Below are 23,285 nucleotides of genomic sequence, written 5' to 3' on the forward strand. Positions count from 1 at the left end.
AAAAAACAAACAAATATATATATATATATATATATATATATATATAATATAAATTCCAAACCCAAATGTCCCCTGAACCGTACAGACTAATTTAACAAATACATAAAAATAACCAAAAACTCACCGGGCACCATTTGACACACAGTTGTTTCTGTCCGGGTGAAGGCAGATGAGTGATGCCAAACAGTGTGCACAGCACAGCAACATGGAAAGCAGCCTCCGCTTTAAAGACATCTTCTGCCCAGTGCTCTCAACAACCTGAACAATCTTTAGTATTCCTTTCAAAAGAGCCCAAGATGTTCCTTATTTGGGCAGCTCAAGGTAAAGAAGGGCAGTGATGTGAAGTTGAGGGGTGGGCACAGTTCGGCACAAACCGCATCCAGGAGCTTTCTGTGGGCAGAGTGCAGCAGTGGGCACAACAACTGCTAACCAAAATCCACTTTCAATAGCAGTGAACAGTCTAGTAGGGATGAATAACATTGCCATATTGTTGACCAGTGGGAGTCTGGCTTTATTGTGTAGCACTGCCAGATCTTTCCTCGGTATGAACGGCTATGTGCAGGTTGTTAAAAGTCCATTGTACTTGTGTGGTTTTAAGTCCATTGTACTTGAGGGCTTTGACTCATTCTCATGACTCCAGAGGGAAGTTGAAGAGGTCACTGGATTCTTGTAGAATCAATGTGACTGATTTGTCTTGTTCCCAAAATATATTCATATCTGTGCACTGACCCTGCCTCCAATGATAAAATGTAAAAGGGTTTGGATATGTTAAACGTTTATTGACCTATGAGCACTTCTGTTTATTCAGAGTTTGTTCACTCAGGAGTAATCAGTCATGCTGTTAGTGTCCACCCACCTCCCAGCCCAATTTCCAAACCCAACCCCCTCTTCATGTTCATCAGTTTCTCTTCCCCATTTTAGTTTGTTCAAAGTTAGACTGATCCCATGCTGGTAGAGAAACTTCTCAGATTTACCAACAAAACAGACACGGGCACATCAACTCATTTAAAATGAAAGAAATGATCATTTGTCTTCATCCTAAAGCCATCCAAATCTAAAAGATGCACTAAGAGATGCCAGAATGACTACTCACTTGGAATCCTTCTTCTGGACTTCAGTTGAAATATGTTCTCTTTTGAATTTATTGGACTTTTCCACTACGATGAGATTGGATTTTCATGAGAAAGGAGTTCATCTGCTTCTCATCACTTTTTCAGGCAAGGAACACTCTTAAACATCTGAGAAGTATCCTGAGAATATTTCAAAAGTCAAGGATAAAGATTTGATCAATAGATCACCAATGTCTTTGCGCTTTAGTAGGTTAGGTTGTAAATTCAAAATAATCACATTTTCATGGATATAGCCGCCTCCAGTAGGAAGTATGCTCTGATGGGACCTGGATGACAGCCAGACAGAACAAGGGGCAGACAAATGAAACTACAGCAGCAGAAGGAGGAATATGTTTTGTGTTTCCCGATCTAAGAAAAGAAAATATCTTTGTGTCCATTTCTTCCTCTTAAAACCATCAGTATCTTGGTCTGTTTAAACTATTAAAGTTCTTATCAACGTTGAAAAAAAAAATTTACATTTGATGCAACAATGATCGCTTTTAACGTGACTCAGAGTCAGGAGACATCCTTGGGAGGATCAACTATGAGGGAGAACTACGTAGTGACATCACCCAGTTCAGAGCTCACAACCCCTGCTGTGATAGAAAGAGAAGTAGTGGCCATGGGCTATATTCTTAGTGTGGGATCCATTTTGATTATCTCCACCAACCTTTTAGTCGCCATTGCCCTGGTCCTGCTCATCCGCAAGAGGGGCTGCCAGAGCTGGTGTTTTGTCTTAAACCTATCCATTGCGGACATCCTAGTTGGCGTGGCTATCACTGGCATTGCCACTGATGCTCTCGAAGGAAAGATAGCCTCCATGGAGAAGGGCATTTGTTTGTTGCGCATGACCTTTATCATTGCACCCTCCGCAGCCTCCATCCTAACCATGTTCTTGATCTCACTGGACCGCTATGTAGCTATAAAGTTGCCTCTGCGCTATTTGCAGTTAATGAATAATAAGATGATTGCTGGGGCTCTGGTTCCCATCTGGCTCATCTCAATGTCTGTGGGATTTTCACCCAGCATTTTGAAACAGTTGCAGAAGGAAGACTATCACAAGGTCTGCACGTTCTTCTCCGTCATAGAGCCCAAGAGCATCATTGTGGTCTTCTGCCTTTTTTTCTTTCCACTGCTCTCGGTCTTCATCTATTTTTACATGGACATCCTGAAAATTGCATGTGGCCACCAGAAGCGCATCCGTGCCCAGCAAGCAGGTTCACGCTTTCTGACGTCTAGCCGTTACTGGGGTCACGTAAAAGCCCTGCGGACTGTTGCCATGCTGGTTGGTTGCTTCACGCTCTGCTGGTGCCCTTTTTTTGTGGTCAGTATTGTGCAGGCATCATGTCCAACCTGTAAACTTTATCACCTTTTGGAGAACCATCTCTGGCTGTTGGGACTCTCAAACTCCCTTATAAATCCCCTTGTTTATGCCTGCTGGCAGCGAGAGGTGAGGAACCAGATCTGTGAGATATTCGCTCATATTAAAGTCAGGTTGTGTATTGTGACACACTCTGAGACAGCAGACAGATGCCCCACAGACCACCCGACTGTCACTCAGGCAGTAACGTTTCATGACAAGATGATAGCCACCCCGTTAAATTACAGTAGGTCTGTCACAATTCCAGAACAACATCCGGAAAATATTTCCAATAGATTGGGAATGTCCTTTCAGTCCACTGGCCATAGGAAACTGTAAAAGATCTACAAAACTGCTACATCCCTTAATGGATGTGGAGCAGAGCATCTGTCCAAATACAACAGACGCCGCTTTATTTGCTTCCTTTTCTGCCTGCAATGAACACATTACGTTCAAAATATATCCAAAGCACTTGGTTCCCTTTTTTTCCAATTGTAAAATGACTGTAATAAATTAAACACTATTTGTGTTTATGTTTCTAGAGGGTTTCTCGTCATCATTGTCATCTTGCCCACTGGGGGTTATGACAGAGCCCTTTTAATAAAATGTCTGTTTATAAGGCAATATTCTCTGTAAAATTGTTTTGTGCAATATTCTTTTTGAACAGCCCTATATAAATAAATTGTAACAATTCAATTGAAAATGTTTCTCTTCTTAAACATCTACCATTGCTGGTAGAAAAAAAGATTAGCTTTAAGAAAAAAAACCAAATATATTTTAAACTTAATATGAAGTAAATATATTTACAAGATATTATTTTAATATTTGCTTTGGCTTTAGTAGAATTAGCAAAGTACAATTGGTAAAATAAAATTAAATAAAATTTCATATTGACCTAAACATTGATATCACACTTACATAAAAATGTATATACTGTAGCTATTTCTAGAGGACATTTTCCAGTATGTTCTGATTCAAAGAAGAAACCTATTCTGTTAAAAAGGTAATTCCGAAAGGTATTGAAAGTGATGTCTGCCTCCATCATGTGGTTCTGAAAGGGAAACACAACCACTTCCCACCAGCCACTTCTTCAGGTGAATTAAATAAACATCTAAAGGCCAGTGAGATTCAATGAACCAAAAAAAAACCTACAACTACAGGTTCAGCACATTACATCACATTAAAATATCATTATATTAGCAGTTAAGTGCTGTGTTAAATGTTAAAACTAAATCTCTAAATTATCTTACTGAATACTACTGCTAATACTACTACTACTACACTCTTAAAAATAAAGGTGCTTCAAAAGGTTCTTCACAGCGATGCCATAGAATAACCATTTTTGGTTCCACAAAGAACCATTCAATCAAAGGTTCTTTAAAGAACCATCTCTTTCTTACCTTTTTGTAATCTGAAGAACCTTTTTTCACCACAAAGAACCTTTTGTGAAACAGAAAGGTTCTTCAGATGTTAAAGGTTCTTTATGGAACCATTTAGACAAAAAGGTTCTTCTATGGCATCGTGAAGCACCTTTATTTTTAAGAGTATACAGTACTTCTAATAATATACATTTTGAACCACACAAAGCTTAATAGCCTAAGTTTAAAAGCTTAAATTACATAAGAAAAATGTTTACATTTACTCTGAATGTATACACGTTATATGTATCTAAATATTTTAAACACAAGCACATATATGAATTGCATTCATTATTAAATATATAGTTTTAATGTTTGTATCTGTACGAGCTGAATTCCAAGAGTTTCAAAACGTGACACTGGACTATATAAAGCATGAAACTCGTTTACAGTGTGTATACAGTTGTTGATAGCGTTTTATCATGTTGACCATGGGACAACGATTATCTCGTAGACCAGGGGCCTGTACCATGAAGCCAGATTAACTGGCTAGCCAGGTAAGTTTCCGTTTAGTTTGCACCAATACTGGGTTTTAGGTATCATGAAAGTGGCTTGACTTTTAGCGGCGTTCATTGCCATAGTAACTTACACTCCACGGCTAACCTGCCCCAGGGCAGGTTATGTTCTAGGTAAGAGAGTTCAAACTGAAATTGGACCAATCAGATGTGAGCAAAGTGACACATGTCTGACGCAAAAAAAGTCACTCCCCCAGTTTCTCTTCCTACAAATTAAAGGTCACTATAAAGTACCTTAAAAAATACAACAAAATTGTCTGGCTTTAATGATAATTACGATTTATGTATGATTTATATAAATATGATTTATACTACTATTAATCCATTACACATAAGCAATTTTAGTTTAACAATTATTATAAAGCATTTATTTTAAATGAATATTAATATATACAGATATACATAAGTGGTAGAATCAATAGATAACGCTTTAAAAAATTAAAAATCATTATATATAAGTTCACAAGTTTCACTTGTGACTGCACTAATAGAACAAGATCATTTCTTTAATTTGTCCTCTTTCATGGACAAGTACTTCAGTGTAAATGCATTTATATTCCTCATATTCTTTGATCTCTTAACTTTTAAGAAAAGAGTTTTGAATCTCGATGGCTCTCTCGCAAATACGTGCATCACACTTGCTCTGTGTTGCAAGGCATGTGATTGGCTGTTTGCCACTGATGTCACACTGGGGGAAGTTGTGGCCTAATGGTTAGAGAGTACAACTCGTAACCCAAGGCAGGGATTGTAGGTGGGGGGAGTGAATGTACAGCGCTCTCTTCCCCTGTAACTCTGAATTTGCTTATCTACCATCATGGTACAGACCCCAGAGGTTCTCAACTCTGGCACTTGAGATCCACTTTCCTGCATAATTTATCTCCAACCCTAATCAAATACACCTGAACAAACTCAAAGTTCTTCAGCATTACTAAAGTTACTGGCAGGAGAGTTTGATCAAGGTTGGAGCTAAACTCTGCAGGAAAGTGGACCTTGAGGGCCAGAGTTGAGAACCCCTGTCGTAGAGAGAAATGAGCGATGAGAGGAGCGTGTGCACGGGGCCAATCACACCCACCGATCACAAGTAGGTTTCGGAGGTTTGGCTATTTTTTCTTTTGTTGTCCCGCCCCAAATCAGTCAAGGCTCAGGATGACCAAGTGGAGCAGAAGAAGAAAAGCCAATCGTAATGTTATTTTCATAGACTAAAATTAAATGCAGTCAGAGTAAGGTGATGACAAAATATGCAGTGGTAAAACAAACTTTTTATTTTTATACCTTATGAAATATGTTTGTCTAATCTGTAAAATTTCTAATTGTTTCAGGTCCCCCAGTAGGCCATGGTGAAGAAGGTCATGATAAATCATGAAGGTAATGATAAAGTAGAAACTGCACAAGTAATCTGAGTCAGTCAACTACATATCCCACAATCCTTTTCCTTAACCCGGAAGAAAGTAGTACCACGTGCGAACTACGAAACTCGCCAGTGGAAATAAATCCTTCCGGAATAGTAGGATATAGGCTGCTAATAAAATACATATATAGTACAGGGTTGAGCGAGAGGATTTAAAATCAATCTGGGATGCTGTAGCCTGATCTGAATTTTAGGGAACCAGGGAAGTGTTCTGGAGGAGCTGGAGACGCAGTGCCAGATGGGTCCCTGGAACCTGGGAATCTGGGGCAAGTTCAAGCTCAAACCGGTGTGCACCGTTTTGCTACGGTTTCCGGTTTGAACGACATGTTTCCTGGAAACGGTGTGCAACGGGGTTTGAGATGCGTTTTCTCTTGTTTGGTGGGTGTGTCAAAAATGTCAGAAATAATAAATTCTAATTTTATTATAATAAATAACATTTATTTTTGTTATGTTCATAAGTCATTTTGGCGATAATAGATAACATGACTGCACAACAGCAACGTACTGTAGGTGGCACTATACATTTAGATTGTTATGCGCCAAAAAACTAAAGAAGAAGAAGAATCCTTCCAGAGTGACTGCGGCGCATCACGATGAAGTAAGTGATGTTTTGAATGTTTGTATTGAAATATGTCGCTTACATTTGTTGCCATATGTTTCTAATTAGTCCAAGAAAATTACTAGACTCGTCAGGATTGGAACAGGAAATGCCATAAGGTGAAAGCTAAAGTTTTAAAGCCCAGTTTTTGCAACAGTAGCCAAATGCTAATTATCCATCTGCTAAAACTTGAACGTAAACTACTTTTCTTATTCTCGGTTCAGTTATTCTTTTTGATTAAGTTATAGGACCCCGACAAATAACAAGAAAATTAAATGGGTCAATGTAAAACACTAAGACGCCTACTCTTTTGGCATAAATAGTAAAAAGAAGAAGTCTTTATTACATTATTAGAGGTTACTTTATTGCCATAAATATTTGTGATAAAATGTTAAAACATAATTTGAAGAAATTTCATTCTTCAAGATTTCAAGTTGTCATAAGTGCCCCTGATTGAAGAATCATAAATTCTTATACACGTTGATCTTATGATGCTGACGCCACAACAGAATAACAATATTGGAGACAATAAATGTTGTACAGAATAAAATGTATGTAAATGTATGTTCATTATCTCTGTTGTTTATATGTAGTCCGCTCACCAAAGTGAAACTCATCAATGAACTGAATGAAAAAGAGGCTGAACTAGATGTCAAAGACAGTGTGTCCTGGCATTCAGTATATAAGGAGAGCGCCTGGATCTTTATCGGTGAGTGACTGGTTAAAATCATGGCTGTGGGCCAAAACCCAGTTGACTGTCTAACTAAACAATATTCGGCAATGGGCTTCATATACACTAAAATGCTCTCTGGATTGGCCAGGGGTCTCCAATCCTGCTCCTGGAAGCTACCGTCGTGCAGATTTCATCTCCAACCCTAATCAAACACACCACAACCAGCTATACAAGGTCTTCAGAGTTGAAGATAACTGACAGGTGTGTTGAAACAGGGTTGGAACTGAAGTCTGCAGGAAAGTAGCTCTCCAGGAGCAGGGTTGGAGATACTGCCAGATGGTGGCAGCATTCACCTGTTTCACACTAAATGTGTGCTTCTGTACAAAATGGCATGATCTCAGTCTTTCTTTGAATCCCGTTCTAGTACACAGTACAGTGATGCTTATTTGTCCTCGTCAAATTTCAAAGTGATGTAAATTCATTGATTTTATCGCACATTTATTTGCCAGATTAAAGAGTACCGTTTCAAAAATGTGACATTTTGTTAGTGAATTATGTATTTATATAATTTTTTATTTATTTATTTATTTAATGCCAATCCAGTCAGCACTGTATGTAAATATGTTGTTATCTGCAGGTGGAATTCCGTATGAGCTGACAGAAGGAGACATCATCTGTGTATTCTCTCAGTAAGTCCTAATTGCTCATACCCATGTTTTTCCCTACATTTCAAAGACGTCTTCACTTCTTGCTAAAGAAGTCAGTACTTCAGTTTTTTTTTCTCCTAGTGAAGCTTAATCCTCCTCTGTGCATGTCAGGTACGGAGAGATTGCCAACGTCAATTTGGTGCGAGATAAAAAGACGGGCAAATCCAAAGGATTCTGCTTCCTGTGCTATGAAGATCAAAGGGGCACCATTCTGGCTGTGGATAACTTTAATGGAATAAAGGTGAAAGGCTTATTCCAGTTGCTTATTCAGTTGTGTTTACTAATGGAATATATTCTACTTGTTGAAAGAATTGCATTTAACGTTGTTAAATGCATATATATATATATAAATTAATGTCGATAATCATAAGCTCTGGACATTTTTACTTGATATGGATTAATCTTACCGTCTATCACACAACAGAAATAAAGGCGACAGCAGCAAGTCAGTGCATGCGGCAAATAAGTCTGTTGTTAAAACAGTTGTTACACTGTTTCATTTGAGAAAAAACTACCATCAAATACACACTAAAACTGAAAGACCTTCATGACAACACGTCAAAATAAAAGTCTGGTTTAACTTGAAGAAATTATGTCAGAAAGATATTACTATTGTATAATAAAATATAATTCTCAAATTAATAATAGTAATAATGTTATTTTTAAGGAATATCATACAACCAAGGTATTTTCCATTCATTTATACAGTTATGTTGTGGAGCATCTTGCTTGACAATAAAAATGCAATGATTTGTTGTAAATGAATTTCATTTGATTACATTTAAAAAGAATGATCAAACTGTTAACGTTTTATTCATTTCATTAGACACCATTTTTTATGATAAACTTGTATTGAATCATAAAACACAGAATCTAGAAAAAATAAAATGGTAAATATCAATATTGTATGATATGTAAAAAAAATACTGTGCTAATATTTCTGGCCATATCACCCAGCCCTATCTTATTATAAAGAGGTCAAATTATTACATTTCATTTAATTCATTCATTTATTCATTAAAAAAGGAACTTGTATATCAGGGAAATAATATTGTCATGTAATTGACCCATGTGTTGCATATATACAGTATATATATATAATTTTTTTTTTTTTTTTTGCTTTAAAGATTAAGGGCCGAACCATACGTGTGGACCATGTAGCAAATTATCGACCACCAAAGGACACCGATGACATTGATGATGTCACTAAACATTTGCGAGAAGAGGGATGTGCTCCCAAAGTCCCCCCACCATCCTCCTCTGAGTCAGAATCTGAGAAAGAGTATGCTGTACCTGTGAAAAAGCCCAAAAAAGGTGAGAAGAGGTTATATCTGTTCAGTAAATGTAACTACATTTGATAAGATTATTTCAAGACATTTATCTTTTTATTTAAAAAACTGTATTTGTTATTTGACTCATTTATTATGTTTTTATACGTCAGATAAAAAGGAGAAGAAAAAAAAGAAAAAGGAGAAGAAAGAGAAGAAAAAGGCACTAAAGGAAGAGAAACAGGCACGGACTAAGACGTCAATGTCTTCTCCTGTCAGAGTGAAGAAGGAGAAGGAGGACTCGACATATGAGAAGTATGCCACGAAAGGACCGGCAGGAAGCAGAAGGGACAGATCGGGACAAAACTTCAGGAATCCACAAGACACAGCAGATGAGGTGGACAGATTCAGAGATAGGTATGGAGGTGAGAGGGAAAGGGATAGAGAAGAAGACAAAAAGATAGACAAGAACAGAGAGGATAAACGACATGAAGACACACGACAGCGAGACAGGGAGGGAGACAGAGTAAGAGGTGTTGATAGAGAGAGAAATGGGGAAAGAGAACGAGACAGAGAGCGTGAGAGAGAAAGGGAACGTGATAGAGTCAGGGAACGAGAGAGACACCGGGAGAGAGACAGAGGAAATGACAGAGGGTTTGCCAAACACAGAGATCACAGTTGTGAAAGAGAACACAGGCGAAATTGAGCAGATAGTAATTGACTTTTTTTATTTTTTTTTGATACAAGATTGACTTTTTTTTGTGTGTACCTCAGAAATGTAAATAAATGTTTAGAATTTTTAAATATCTGTCTGGAATAATTAACTGTATACTGGCTATGTGACAATAAGTTACACACAATACACTCATTTGACAAATAAATTCAAACTTTATTTGAATTGAAATGGTACAAAGACCAAAAAACTTGTTTAACAGTATCAACTAAAAACTCCAAAATTAAGATGCAATCAAAGTACACCAATCATTATGGATTCAGTTGTAAAACTATTAAAAGACATTTAGTTAAGGGTGTTCAGAAAAAAAAAAAGATATCAGACCAAGCAGATGTGTACATTACCCATTTATAACTGCTCAACAGGAAACAGCATTTCATCGCTAATGTTGAATAATAATGATCGCTATAGCCACGACAACATATCTAATAACCTAGCAAGAGGAGATAAAACAATTACACAGATATACTCTGAATAAATAAACAGAATTCAAAAGTAATAAACACTAAGTTGAACATTAAGAGAACATGACTAGAAAGTATTGGTGGTGTGATTATTGGAAATTTGGTCTGTTGCTGTAAATTTATCTAGGCTGATAAAAAAAAATAGCAAAAGAAACTTCACACTATTCTTTTCATGTCCAAAATAAGCAAAACATTACACAGTTAGCACAGCTTTTAATGCAGTAAATGAAGTGAATCACCTTTAAAGCTGCAGTCCGTAAGTTTTGCCTCTTTGTCGCCATCTCTGTTTGAAAACCTGCAATTGCAGCTATTTGCAGAATTTTTTTCCTTGTGTGGGTTGTGCACTGGCACAGCTCCAGCGTGGGTGAATCTAATGTGTGGCTGTCAGTCACCGCACCGGTGTGGATACTGCACTTTGTATTCACAGATTCTACTTCTTGAAAGTATGACCCAAATAAGAGTTTTCACTAGAGAATGTCATCTGAACAAGTAACAACTGCCACTTTTGTTCTGATCAACTGAGGAAAAAAGCATTACAATAAATTGCACTATCAATGGTGATTAAATCTAACGATCGGTTTGCTCATATCACATCAAACCGTGCCAATTATTATTACTGTTATACTTTGTTTTCAAATTGTTGAAATTAATAACATAAGCATTGCGTGAGTGCTTGTTGTGGGATATTCTGTGTGCAGTTGGATGGTTGGAACTCAGCTGGCCTAATTCTTCGGTTAGAAAGAACTGCAGCTACTCCAGAGTGAACATGTCCAAACTCAATGTTTATTGGTTTGTGTGGATATGCACAAAAATGTGTGGTTTGGAGTTATTAACGCACAGCAATACCACACAAAGAAATACAGACTTTAAAGGAATAAACAAAGCCAGGGAAACTCAGTATTACTCTGCTATGCTGGATGCTGCCGAACTGAAAACTTTATGTGCATGATGCAGGGAATTTTGTACAGCCGTCCCACAAATTTACACAGGAAATTTGTAAGTCCACAAAATGTCCCAGCTTAGTGATGGCAGCACAAACTAATCTTCAGGCATTTCTGGTAGCACAATCAGTTTAGCCACAGGGCGGATGTATGTGCAACTGAGGAAAAAAGCATTACAATAAATTGCACTATCAATGGTGATTAAATCTAACGATCGGTTAGCTCATATCACACCAAACCAATGCCAGTTATTATTATTGTTATACTTTGTTTTCTAATTCAATCCGCCATTTATTCCAGCTGCTGTGAGAAAAGGCTATAAACGATCCGTCACCTGCAGCATCCTCACGTGCGATATAGCATACTAGCCGGACAACTTCTTTATGTTTACAGACGTAATGACGCAGCGCCATGCTCGAATTTTCCTCGAAAACCTACCTGTACCACTCTTTATTACAGGAAAACTTTATTACAAGCTTACCGTTGTGAATCGAGCTAAAGTAAGGTGATAGTTTTGAACACTGGCTGGTTATGTACTTGCTCAAATTGATTTTGGATAATTTTTAAACAAAAAAATTACGGACTGCAGCTTTAAGTTAATCTGTTATAACCTTAAGTTACTATGAGCTGTTCAATTCATGAACGGTCACCTATACGAACTATCCATAATTGGCCAATCAGGAGTACTGCAGATGTGACTCCATAAGTCTTGTTCTGTCACAGACACTAAACGTTTAAGCCAATACTCAAGGTTAAAGGTCAAATATCTGTTTGCACTAAACTTTAATAGTGTATGCTGTTGGGTCACCCCTGTGTGATGTCCCTCCTTGCAATGCTCACATGCGAGACCACATCAATCACCAACCCCGTTTTGAATAAGCTATTAAAAAATAGAGATAAAAAGATGTTTATGCTGGTTCTCAGTGGAACTCCATCTAAAAATGCAAACAGCTGCCATACAGTAGGTCATCGGGTCTTTGGATGTAGCCATCTTCTGTAGTCGTAAGCGGTCTTATTGACATTTTAGCCACTGTCACAGTATTTTCCATACTAAATCATGTCAATATTTGCCATGAGAATGATCATATCAATTCTTTCATTACTTTCTCAATGTAATAGTTAAAGGAACAGATCAAAAGCAAAACATTAGCTTTCTGCAGCAACACCAGTTGCAGTTGCAGTATTGGATATTGAAATGTTTGTGATTTCTGTGAGGTGGGTAGTGTATGCTCCAGGTTTTGTTTACAAAATTTAGTTTAAAGTCGGCATGTAATGAAAATTCATCCTGTCTATTTTCTAAATGCACGTTGTTGATGTTTTTGTGAACAATTAAAATTTTTTTTAAACTCACAATTAATCAATGTCATAATTCGATCTTCAGACAGATGAATTCAATCATTTAGTCTCCTTTTTTTTCCCTTTTTTTTACAATCGATTGAGACGGTGCATTAAAGTCTTTTCGGAAATATTGTATTTACGACTTGGAACGCACATGAACGCCATTTATGACTTAAACTCACATGAACGCCACCACAAGTCAAGTCGTAATTACAAGTGGAAAATTCAGAGGCCTCCTTTATAATATGTTCTGTAGAAACTGTCCTACTTTTGAACTAATATGTCAAATGTGCGTACGTGTGATTCAGAGAAAAGAACGTACGCACAAAAAAATGTGTATGCCTCTCTTCCAAATGTGAAATCTATAAATAAGAAATGATCTTGAAATTGTGCTCAGTTTCAGATCTCCGCCTTGTAAACGCCCCCTTATTAATGTCATTAGCATTTAAAGGGGTCCTATTATGCTTTTTCACTTTTTCAACTTTAGTTAGTCTGTAGTGTTGCTGTTTGAGCATAAAAAAGATCTGCAAAGTTCAAAGTCCACTTCAAAAGGAGATATTTTATTTAACAGAAATCACTTTTCAAAAACTACAACGAACAGGAACTATTCGAGCCGTTCATGCCAAACTGGGGAGAGAGGTGTTGTAATAATGTAAAATATGTGAAAAACAATGTGTTTTTCAAACAACCTAGTATGAGAGCATGTTCTAGTACACCCCCAAAACAAAATCAAGACTTTGTAAAAGAGCATCAGCCAACATCTAAATCCTTTACTTGAGAATAGTGAGCAGCAAGAATTGCTTAGATTACCAAATAGCTGTAGTACTCCAACTCTGTCACAAGGAAAAGTGCGTACGCCTGCTTAGAACCTGACATGGTGTGAAGCATGTACAAAAAATACGATAGTATTGTACAATCATGATGGAGTATATAACAATTAACAGCACCTTCATGAATTAAATAAGAACATTAAAAAGCAAAGATACACATTCTTTATTCTTAATTTTGAAGTAGAAAATCTTGCTTAATTATTTTGTAGAAAAGTTACATCGCCATCTTGCTCCGACCAAATGATTTGAATGCACCCAACATCATAATTACAACTTCCCAACTGGTAAATATGAACTTCCCAGTAGCACTTGAATGCACCACAAGCTCACATTCAGCAGATCTGCCTACATTTAATCAACAGCCAATGGGTTGAACCGCCCTACATTTTATTCTATTTTGATAATCCGTTTGACTCAGGTGTACATCACAAAACGGAAGAAAAGATGTCACTATTTATGTTTCATTGTGACTTTAACCTTCTATTTAAAATACTTTTTCTTCGAATAATGCATTTGAAATAATTATGGTTAGGGTTTTTCATATTGCTAGACCTGTAAACTCACATGTGCTAGTATTTGTATCACTGGGTTGGCACAGGAAACATCTCATCATTTCATTACCATGAACGTTAAGTATTCTAGTCCTTGACGAAGACTTGTTTATTCGCAAGTTCATTAGGATGTGGTGCTCAATATTGATCGTGATGGCTTGATTGTGAGGCATGGCACACAGCTCAGGAAACCACCTGCTCACTTCATTAAAATGTATTTATTCAGTTTTGTGTAATTTCTGTATAGGGGAGTCTAAAATGCCGTGGGAGAGAGACAGATGGCTGGTGGTCTCTTTTGACATGGTATGTCTTGTCTCTGTCTTGGAGATACAAAAATCTGCAACAAACTACAACTGGTGGATGGTCCTATCAGAATTAAGACATCAGAATATATCAGTGTATTATTTGGCAATCGAAACCGATTAGGCTAAATGTGCAAATTGAACATGGTTAGTTTTTATGTGACTAAATTGTTATTCTTTATTGCACAAGCTTTGCGTTGTCAGCCCAATGCCGTAGGAGTCATGCCACATAGACCTGGAAGCTTAGAGCTTCCTTCAGGGCTTGTGATCTACATGCAGGTACTCTGTCCTGTTCAACATGCATTTGATATTTTTATCCAGAACTTAAAATGATAGAGGTTCTACAGTCACCATCCATTTGGTTCAACTGCATAATTTTATTTTTAGAGGATTGATCCATGTCCTGTAAATACCATAAGAGATTCACTCATTTTGAAGGCATCTAGAAAAAAAGTGTCAAAAAGGGATTTCAGACTAATCAAGAAAATGTTTAAAAATATACAAGAATTTTCTTCTAGGAATGAATGAACTAGATTTCTCATTTGCATATTTAGTTGCCATGACAACTGCATGTAGAGAGAACAAGCATCGGGGACAGGAGTCTGTCCACATGTTTGAGGAGTGGAGACACTGACCACATGAGCACTCTTTCACCTTTTCCTATGGGTCTCTAAATGTAAAAATTAATCAACGAAACAGAATGCATTTGCTCCACATTTATAAAACATTTAATTTACATTTTTTTATTATTTTTCAGAAGGAGTGAAATAGCAGACGGATAAAGAAGAGCTGAGGGTGTCAGTTGTGCATCAAACTTGAGATCTCTTCACAGAACCACCCACATTCAGGGATATCGATGCGCTTCTTGCACAGACATCTTCAAAGTCATCAGAGGTATTTGAAAAGAGGCTGGGTTCCGTACTTGAACAGTGTAAGTGAAACGGTTACTGCAGCAGGTTTTGGGGGCAAGGTAGAATGACGTGCCATGTCCTTCCCACTCATAATGCCACTTTGTAAAATTTAAGTCTCTTTCAAGACACTGGAGGATTGGAGGATAGTGACCTGAACTTGACACGGAGTCCTAGAAAAGGCGGCAGACTCTAAAAGACTGAGTTTGTTTACAAGTAAGGCATTGTGGGTTCATTGACCAAAGAGGAGAGTGAGAGATTGCTCAGATCTTACTGGGTTTAAAAGAACTAGAGTAAACTAAGCTAGACTAAACAATCTTGAAGAGACGTAACAGCAACAACAAATATCAACAAAACTAAAATTGTTTATATTTTTACAAAAGCTTTTCTTAACCTTAAAGATAACCTCAAACATAAAGAAACAAAAAGTACAAAGACAACAAAACCAATTAAATGCGGACACTTTATCAACAAGAAAATAACACTGTTTGTGCGCAGGCTAAATCTTTTACATACAGTCACTGTTGACAAGTACACTAAAAAGCAAAGGAGGAACACCTATATAAAATAAATAGTTCACTCAAAAATTAAAATTCTATCATCATTTCCTCACCCTTGTGTTATCGACACCTGTAAAGGAGTCATCTAGCAAAATGTGTGAGCTGTTCTTTTTCATACAATTAAAGATTTTCAGTAAAAAAAAAAAAATTCAGTCTCTACTTTAAACAAAGCTATCATATGGCGTCAGAAGACTTGCAATACAGAACACAGGTTGTATGGTCTGCGTTTATGGTGCTTTTTTTGTAGCTTGACAAGCCCTAGTCCCATCCACGTACATTGTACTAAAGAGAACAGCTGAGATATTCTACTAAACTTCTCCGTTGGTGCTCCACAAATAAGTGTTATAAAACATGAGGGTAACTAAATAACAGATTTATCATTTATAGGTCAACTATCCCTTTAAAAAATAAATAAATCAAGAATCATATACAAATATATCTATGAATATGTGGCATTAGATCATGGGTAACAAAATTTGAAAAGGTTGGCTGTAGTTCTGTTATTTTATGGAGCTTATGATCAATATCTGTGTTTATCACAAACCAATTCTCTCCTCTGGATAAGTTTTGACAGAGGACCCCAAAATAACAAACTTTATTATTGTCCTTATTTACGTCTTGCAACATTGACGGCAAATATGGTTTTTTTTTTTTAAAAAAGAAAGGAAAAAATTTAATGAAGAGGTCAGATTCTTGCCTTACAAACATGGTGGCTATGTAGTCATTTTTGCAAGTGTATTTTATTTCCACCATGGGCATTGTTTTATCAAACCAATATACAACCATGAAATTCAGAGGATTACCATTTACATTGCCATGTACAATTTCCATGGTTTCACTCAATATCCAAAGACGAAAACCAAAGTAGTCAGTGCAGTTTTTGTACACATAGGTTTTATAAGCTTCTGAGGCAAATGTTACACCTTCATGCCTAGACTCTTCCTAAGTTAGCATTTTGATTCTGCGACGGTGGTCATCCACACCCGAACTTTTATCGAAGGTGTAATCAGAAAGTTGAGGTGTTTGTATCCTTGGGGTGGGCAAAAGAAATTCTCAATTGCACCAATGCCTTCAACTGATAGCTAACACCTGCACACTCCCCGCTTCATCTCGAGAAGGACTCTTGCCATCCGTCTAGCATACTAACCCACTAGTGAATCTGGAAAGTGTGCGCTATTTTAGCGTATGACTCTTGAACAGAAATATACACAAATGTATACATCTCCCAGCCGTTGCCTTCAGAACCTGCAGTCTGATAGGGAGCAGGGGTTGTCCTAGGTTTGGGTCACTGGAAAAAGCCTTACACTGCCACCTCAGCACATGGAGATGGTAACGTTGATACCCAGGTTGCCGTTGTCTGCAAACAGGTGGGCAATAGAGGTATCAAATACAAGACAGTCACTGTTCATGATGGCCGCTGCTACGCCATCATGGATCGAGCGTGGCGTGGCCTCCCATGTGAGCCGCCTACGGTTGCCGTTCAACTCGAGGCGGTAGGCAAAGTTCTCCGCTTGCTTTCGCGTGCCAATGAGCAGCACGATGGCAAAGAACTGCTGGTGTCCCTCGTATTTCTCCTGCTTCTCTAGAACAAGCATGAAGTGGTGCCCGAAACATGACTGCATCATGACCCAGTCCACAGCCCCCGGTAGATTAATATCCGTGGCCAGAAAGACAATGTCCTCGCCCTGTAAGGTGGTAATGGATTTGTGGGCATGCATGAGATGTGGCATGACGGCCTCCAGGGAGCCCTGCCATTTACAGGAAGCTCCGGGGCATGGGCAGGTGTACGGGCGGAACTCACAGACTTCTTCATGCTCTGGCTTCTCGCTGTGGTGGAGGGACAGCAGACATCCAGCTGAGGCATACTGCAGGAAAATAAAAATGAGACTTGCATGAGCCCTGGTACAAAAAACATTTGAAGAGATAGTTAATGACTGAAAGAGAGAGTGAAGAGAGTTCGGATCAAGAGTGCTCCGGTAAGTAATGGGACAACACTGGAAGTTACTGATGATGAAGGACAAAGACAGAGTAGCAGGAAAGGTGAGTGGGAGGCTGAGAAATGGTGAGGGAACAAAGGGGGGAAAAAAAGGAAAACTAGGATAAGGGGATTTCAGGAGGGCAGATCAAGGACACAGGCGACAGGGAATAATATATAGGTAAAGCAAAGAGGGAACTAGGCCATGTGTTGAGATATGTCAGTATAATTTGAAGTGAATCTATAATTTGCCTAGAGTAATCAGTCTGTTCGTGTGTGTACTTGCCATAAAAGCGAGGTTGCTGCTAATCATGTGTCAAGCTGTGACAACCCTCTCATTTTTTATGCACGCGTCCATGCAGTTTGGGAAAATGAGTGGGACGGATCGTATTGCTTCAAGATGAATAGCACAGCAAGGCTCTGTTAGATTATCTCAGGAAGGGAATATAAATGAAGGTCAAATATGAATGTTACCCCAATCTACTCACTTTGCTCGAAATGTGCACACTGCATGACTTTCTTTGCTCACTCTAAAACCAACATTTATCTCTCTGAATGGCCTACAGGATTAGACTTGCAACAACAAAAGGTGAAATCCCACAATAACCTGATAAATGCCCTTCCCAGGGAATTTCATCAGCTTAGCAGAGTTGCATTAAGGCATACAAGGCATTCAGCTCAAATTATGGGTAAAGGTTTAGAATTCAACTGAAAAATGTCAGATCATAGACAAAGAAAGTAAATCCCTGCATGAATGGGCTGGGGAAAAGGAGTGAACCTATTGGTTTTCTGACAAAAGGCAAGCTCAATTATGTCTAGACGGTAAAGAACTAAGACCAAATAAAAATATTTTTCAAACACACAAGCTAGGAAAATGAATTAGAGATTTTTTCCCATTTAAAATTATTGTATAAAGCATTATCTGATTCTTTATGAAGTTTCCAGAAAATCTATGTAAACCTAATTAATTAGTTAAATCATTGCACCACAGGACAATCCGTTTCAATCAGGTTAGAGCAAAGCTGGAGGTATGGGCGTTCAGCCCACTCAACGCCACCCCACCCCACAAGGGTGTGCTTCAATATCTGCCAAATTAATTATTAATCTGAGTGGTAAGTCACTGACTATCTAGCAAAAATCAATGAGTGACAGCTGTTATCCAGTGGTCCAGAAGGCCCCAGAGGCCTTAAAACACTGACATTTATTGTCAAAAGCTGTTAAGAAGCAGCTAGGGAGAAAGAATCATTATATCTCCTTCACATTACACTGGGTTTTCCAAACAGTCTTTCATTAGGACATGTCCAAATACCCTCAAATTCATTACACTAAGCCTTCCTCATTTCCTAGCATTTCTTTTAAGAATCAAACAATCTGACTTTTGGAGGTGTTGAAGGTTTATGCGTCCCATCTCTTCCCTCCCAATCAGACAGTTATCCTCTTATCCACCTTTTTAATGAGAGAATGACAGGATTTTGAGCAGTAATCCTAAGGCAGTACGGTGGAGATAAAGCCTCTGTCTGGAGCCTGTTGGCACTGAGGGTCTTGGCGTAGGAAGGAATCGTATCAAGTGTCTGTTTAGGGTACACTGTTGAGTGTGTGGTTTTATGCGCATGTGTTTATTCAGTCATTACTACACCTGATTCCAGCTGTGAACTTTTCAAAACAACCCTGTATATCATTTACCTTGCATTGATTAGCCCCTAGAGCAAACAAATTAACTGTGCGTTTCAACAACGCATTGGAACATTGAGTCAATGACAGCTGTACCAATATGCCCACAATTAAAAAATTTGCCCACAAATAATAAAATTCCAATAAAATGAGTGGAGGACCAACATACAAATACATCTGCCACTGGCTACAAATTAAATTCACTTTATTTAAAACTTCAAATCTATCACCGGCGTACATTGCTCCAGAGACCTGATGAAATAATAAGTGAAGTGCTCTCTTTCTAGTACACCCTTGACGCTGTGCCAAGCTAGCCCTGTGGAGATGCATAGACCCTGGGCTGGGAGCTTAGCTACTGAATTATTCACACATTTCCGCATTTAAGTTGCAAATTATATCTCGCCACTTTAGCCAAGAGGGGAAGTCATTGGATATGCTCATTTTGATGAATGACAATGAATTTGGACAGTCTACTAATTTGTTTCTTTGTGTGTTGAAATGGAAATGTGTTTTAAAATCAAATAATTAGGCTAACTCAAATAAACCAGAGCATGAGAAGGGCATGTAAGAATCACAGTCTTCAGACGTGTTTTGGTAGTTTTAATCTTACCCTAGGCTAAAATGGCAAACACGGCATCTGGGCCCGGATATTTCTCAATGCACAATAAAAGAATCATAGACCTTGAGAGAAAAAGTCCTTAAAAGTAGCTTGCTGCAATAAATTTTATTTTTGCATCTTTGTACTTTAAGGCCAAACAGACTTAATACTATTTACTCAAAGTATGCAAGCAATATGCTTAACTTAGTGGTTATAACAAGTTGCCAGATAAACACATTGTGCTACAAGTACTGTTCAGTTCAAGGGTACCTTTCCTTTTAACAAATGACTGATGCCTCTGCCAACAATGTTGACAGTTGGGAAGTGCTGGGTAGCCTCATTTCAAGAAACTGTTGATGTTTCCCATACACCTATTCAGAGCAATGAATGAGAGGCAGGCTTATCTCCTCCTCCATTAACAAGCAGGAGGACCTTGAGTTGCCATTACCAACGTGTCAGTTGAAAAGGATGGCGTCTCCACGCTCAGATCCCTAGAGAGATGGAACCCAGGACAGACGAGATTGGCATTGTTACAATCTCTTTTCCCTTCTCCCTCAAGGACAGGGTGAGTGCATATGAGAGAAAGTGCTCTTGAGACCAAGTGAGCCCACCAGCGTCTTGGTCCCCTCTTATATGACACCATGTCTGCACATGACCTCATCACTGCTGGGAAGCGGCTGGGCTCAGGTCATAATTAGAATCAACTCTGTGGGGGCCTTCAAATAGCCCAAACGAAAGGCCTGTGCATCAGGCACCGAGAAATCTGATTTCTCCTGATCAGTGGCAAGCTGTCGCACCCACTTCAACCGCTGCAATGGAAAGCTAGACTCTCGCTTTCCCACTCTGGAATCAATAGCAATTTAGTTAAAAGTTTCGAAGCTGAAATCAGCCCAGTGAAGGCCAGAGTAATTAGGTTAGAGGGGGGAGGGGAATTCTTGCTTGCCGTCTTCTCGCTCGGTTCTTCAATTACATTTAATGTTTTTACGTAGCAATTAGTGTAATGTGTCTGTATATACATAGTATAATCGACATTGATTTGAAAATCTCATGTTTTACAAATTTATACTCAAAACTCTGCCTTGAGAAAGTATTCTATTACAAATATGAGAGTATTCTTAAAAGCATGATTATATTCCTGTAAGCAGTGCAACAATATTCCCCATTGGTAGTGCAACTTCATTTCCTATTCCATAATGTTCAGATTTTCCTGAAATTGTATTACATTTTTTTTTGTTTCCTATACAGTAAGCTATACTGCCAGCTGACATGTATGGAAACAAGAAAAATTAGTGAGGGAAAAAAATCTAGTACCGTATTGGCCCGAATATAAGACGACCCTGATTATAAGACGACCCCCCTTTTTCCAGATGTACCTTTTTGAAAAAGGCTTTTTAAAAACCAAATCTTGTTTTTTCTCAGTAAAACACATTTTGTCTTCAATTATTTTCATATTGCATATTTTTCCTATGTTAATTTTTTTTTTGAAAGTATGGTAAAAACTGGTCAAATGTACCAACAATCACATTTAAAAAATATTCACTTTTTGATATACCATTAAAAAAAAACAAAAAAAGAGGTAGCCCATCTGAATTAGGACATTTAGGCTATCCATCTAATAGTAGCCTACCAAAATCTTATTAACAGTAGAAGTTAAATCTTACTGTAGTTTTCAAATCTGGGTACTGTCTTACGTTTTAAAATCACAAAGGGAGTTTGGTCCCATCAGGCTAACGTGACAGTCACGACTCATGCAGCTGTAAGGTTTTCTTTTTCTTTTGTTTTTACTCGCAATCTTTACAACACGCATTACATTACGTATTTCATGGCACACTCGTTTTATGCGTATTTGGCGCCACCTATTGTTGTGGGCGTATTATTGACATGTCAAAGTCTAGACCCTGAATATAAGACGACCGCGTTTTTTCATGATGTATTTCCAAGAAAAAAACATTGTCTTATATTCGGGTCAATACGGTATATTCCTACATCAAACAGCAAATGATTTCTTAAAAAAAAAAAAAAAGTGATATATTGAACATGGAACTATGATCTTCAGTACTCACCTTGCTTCCAGGAAGTGGTTTGGTATGACAAACCGGTCGATTTGTGCCTGTGACACAAACACCTCGTTGTCGTGGCCAACTGAGTAGGCACCGCAACTGGGACAAATCCCTCAGGAGTGGGAAACAGGAGGCCGGGCACAACATCACTTCAAATACAACCCTACAATAACTCTTCAGTCAAAATGTTTTGAGACTTGTCCTTGCCTTGTCGTACAAAATTAGACTAACCTAATTCTAGCTACAGTACCCAAAATCAAACCCAAAGTAATGCTCAACATGAACAAGGAAACTGTTTGGGTCTCTCTATTCACTTGTAGAGAAAGTCTTAAGAATCTTACTGTCCCGCAAAGAAATTTACTTCAGATTTGTGAGGAATGAACCTACTGACCTACTAAGAGTCAAGGAGGCAAACGGAACACTCCGTACTCTTTCACTCAAGCGAAAACACCGTTCCCACGAGTACATTTGAACAAGTGCAAGTGTGTACGGCAGCGCCGAGCAATTACACTGAATGCCTCCCCGTTTACCTCTGATTCTGACAAGGATGCTTTTGTGTCCTGAAGGACACAGCCGGGATAGACCACGTTTCACACCTACTGCCAAAACACAAGCCTCGCGGACCCGTTAAAGTGACGCAGCCTCCTCGTATGCTGGCAGACACATGCACGCAACAACAGTAAAACCAAACAAACAATCTATTGATTCAAAACATACACCATGAACTGCACTGTACCCTACAGGACAAGAAAGAGACCCACGCTGTGATTCACTAGCCGTACACAAACTGTCATTGTTGAAACGCCTAAATCCCAATTTAGATTCTGTTCTCATTCCATGCAGATGCAAAAAGATTCTTTTCTCTCAGTTCCCAATTTCTTCGAGAAAGCTGTCAGGATAAGACACAAAAACATCTACGAACCGCAGCATCCAGTTGAAATTGATCAGCCTAAATAAAAAGCTTTTAAACAGAGTCAGAGATCGCAGGTGAGATGTTGTAGGCCCAGGAAAGCATCAGCATCGTCCCAAATTGAGCAAGTTCCTACAAATACAGCTAGACAAGTGACTGGGATCCCTGCAAAACAATATTTTCTCCTTCCTTTCTTTCTCCCTCTCTCCTCTGTTGTTGCTGCGCTCTGGAGGGTGACAACTCAGCAGAGCTGGGAACGCGGAAAAACATTCTGGACTGCAGCACGCTTGCACACGACGGGAGGGGGTGGGGGAGGAGGAGGAGGTGTGTTTGTGTGTGTGTGCGCGTGTGTGTGTGTGTTTGGGGGGGGGGATTGGTGTTTGTGTGT

The 23,285-nt window shown here is 38.4% G+C and overlaps 3 protein-coding genes and 2 long non-coding RNA genes across 5 annotated transcripts in view; 3 read left to right on the forward strand and 2 right to left on the reverse strand.

The window, feature by feature from the left end:
• LOC107726771 (uncharacterized) overlaps positions 1 to 410 on the reverse strand; it is a 2,262-nt gene extending 1,852 nt beyond the window's left edge. Inside the window, exon 1 of the long non-coding RNA XR_001638295.1 lies at positions 125 to 410. This is a non-coding gene — a long non-coding RNA (uncharacterized LOC107726771). The remainder of the gene's footprint in view (positions 1 to 124) is intronic.
• A 558-nt stretch (positions 411 to 968) lies between these two features.
• LOC107726770 (glucose-dependent insulinotropic receptor-like) lies at positions 969 to 3,133 on the forward strand. Its single transcript, XM_016536455.1, has one exon. The coding sequence runs from the start codon at positions 1,600 to 1,602 to the stop codon at positions 2,806 to 2,808; it is 1,209 nt and encodes a 402-aa protein (XP_016391941.1). The 5' UTR covers positions 969 to 1,599; the 3' UTR covers positions 2,809 to 3,133.
• Positions 3,134 to 6,332: 3,199 nt separating this feature from the next.
• rbmx2 (RNA binding motif protein X-linked 2) lies at positions 6,333 to 10,092 on the forward strand. Its single transcript, XM_016536450.1, has 6 exons — positions 6,333 to 6,408; positions 7,002 to 7,117; positions 7,719 to 7,770; positions 7,900 to 8,029; positions 8,916 to 9,102; positions 9,230 to 10,092. Exons 1-6 carry the CDS (start codon positions 6,404 to 6,406, stop codon positions 9,760 to 9,762), a joined length of 1,023 nt encoding a protein of 340 aa, XP_016391936.1. The 5' UTR covers positions 6,333 to 6,403; the 3' UTR covers positions 9,763 to 10,092.
• Positions 10,093 to 14,156: 4,064 nt separating this feature from the next.
• Positions 14,157 to 15,816, forward strand: LOC107726793 (uncharacterized). Its single transcript, XR_001638299.1, has 2 exons — positions 14,157 to 14,216; positions 14,973 to 15,816. It is a non-coding gene; the product is annotated as an uncharacterized LOC107726793 (long non-coding RNA).
• Positions 15,817 to 16,324: 508 nt separating this feature from the next.
• Positions 16,325 to 23,076, reverse strand: LOC107726792 (E3 ubiquitin-protein ligase Siah2-like). The gene is made up of 2 exons (XM_016536490.1): positions 21,991 to 23,076; positions 16,325 to 17,548 (listed from the first exon to the last, which is right to left on the reverse strand). The coding sequence occupies exons 1-2, from the start codon at positions 22,132 to 22,134 to the stop codon at positions 16,997 to 16,999; spliced, it is 696 nt and encodes a 231-aa protein (XP_016391976.1). The 5' UTR covers positions 22,135 to 23,076; the 3' UTR covers positions 16,325 to 16,996.
• Between the last annotated feature and the right edge of the window lie 209 nt (positions 23,077 to 23,285).

Source organism: Sinocyclocheilus rhinocerous, unplaced genomic scaffold, assembly GCF_001515625.1.
Source record: "Sinocyclocheilus rhinocerous isolate Xijiao unplaced genomic scaffold, SAMN03320098_v1.1 scaffold846, whole genome shotgun sequence".
Classification (NCBI taxonomy): domain Eukaryota; kingdom Metazoa; phylum Chordata; class Actinopteri; order Cypriniformes; family Cyprinidae; genus Sinocyclocheilus; species Sinocyclocheilus rhinocerous.

Excerpts from the sequence above, each read along its gene's own strand:
- LOC107726770 (XM_016536455.1), top strand. The coding sequence starts at position 1,600 with ATGATCGCTTTTAACGTGACTCAGAGTCAGGAGACATCCTTGGGAGGA.
- rbmx2 (XM_016536450.1), top strand. Across the intron at positions 7,118-7,718 it reads GAGCGCCTGGATCTTTATCG|GTGGAATTCCGTATGAGCTG; the intron begins GTGAGTGACTGG and ends TGTTATCTGCAG. Across the intron at positions 9,103-9,229 it reads TGTGAAAAAGCCCAAAAAAG|ATAAAAAGGAGAAGAAAAAA; the intron begins GTGAGAAGAGGT and ends TTTATACGTCAG.
- LOC107726792 (XM_016536490.1), bottom strand. The coding sequence starts at position 22,134 with ATGTTGTGCCCGGCCTCCTGTTTCCCACTCCTGAGGGATTTGTCCCAG. Across the intron at positions 17,549-21,990 it reads AACCACTTCCTGGAAGCAAG|TATGCCTCAGCTGGATGTCT; the intron begins GTGAGTACTGAA and ends ATTTTCCTGCAG.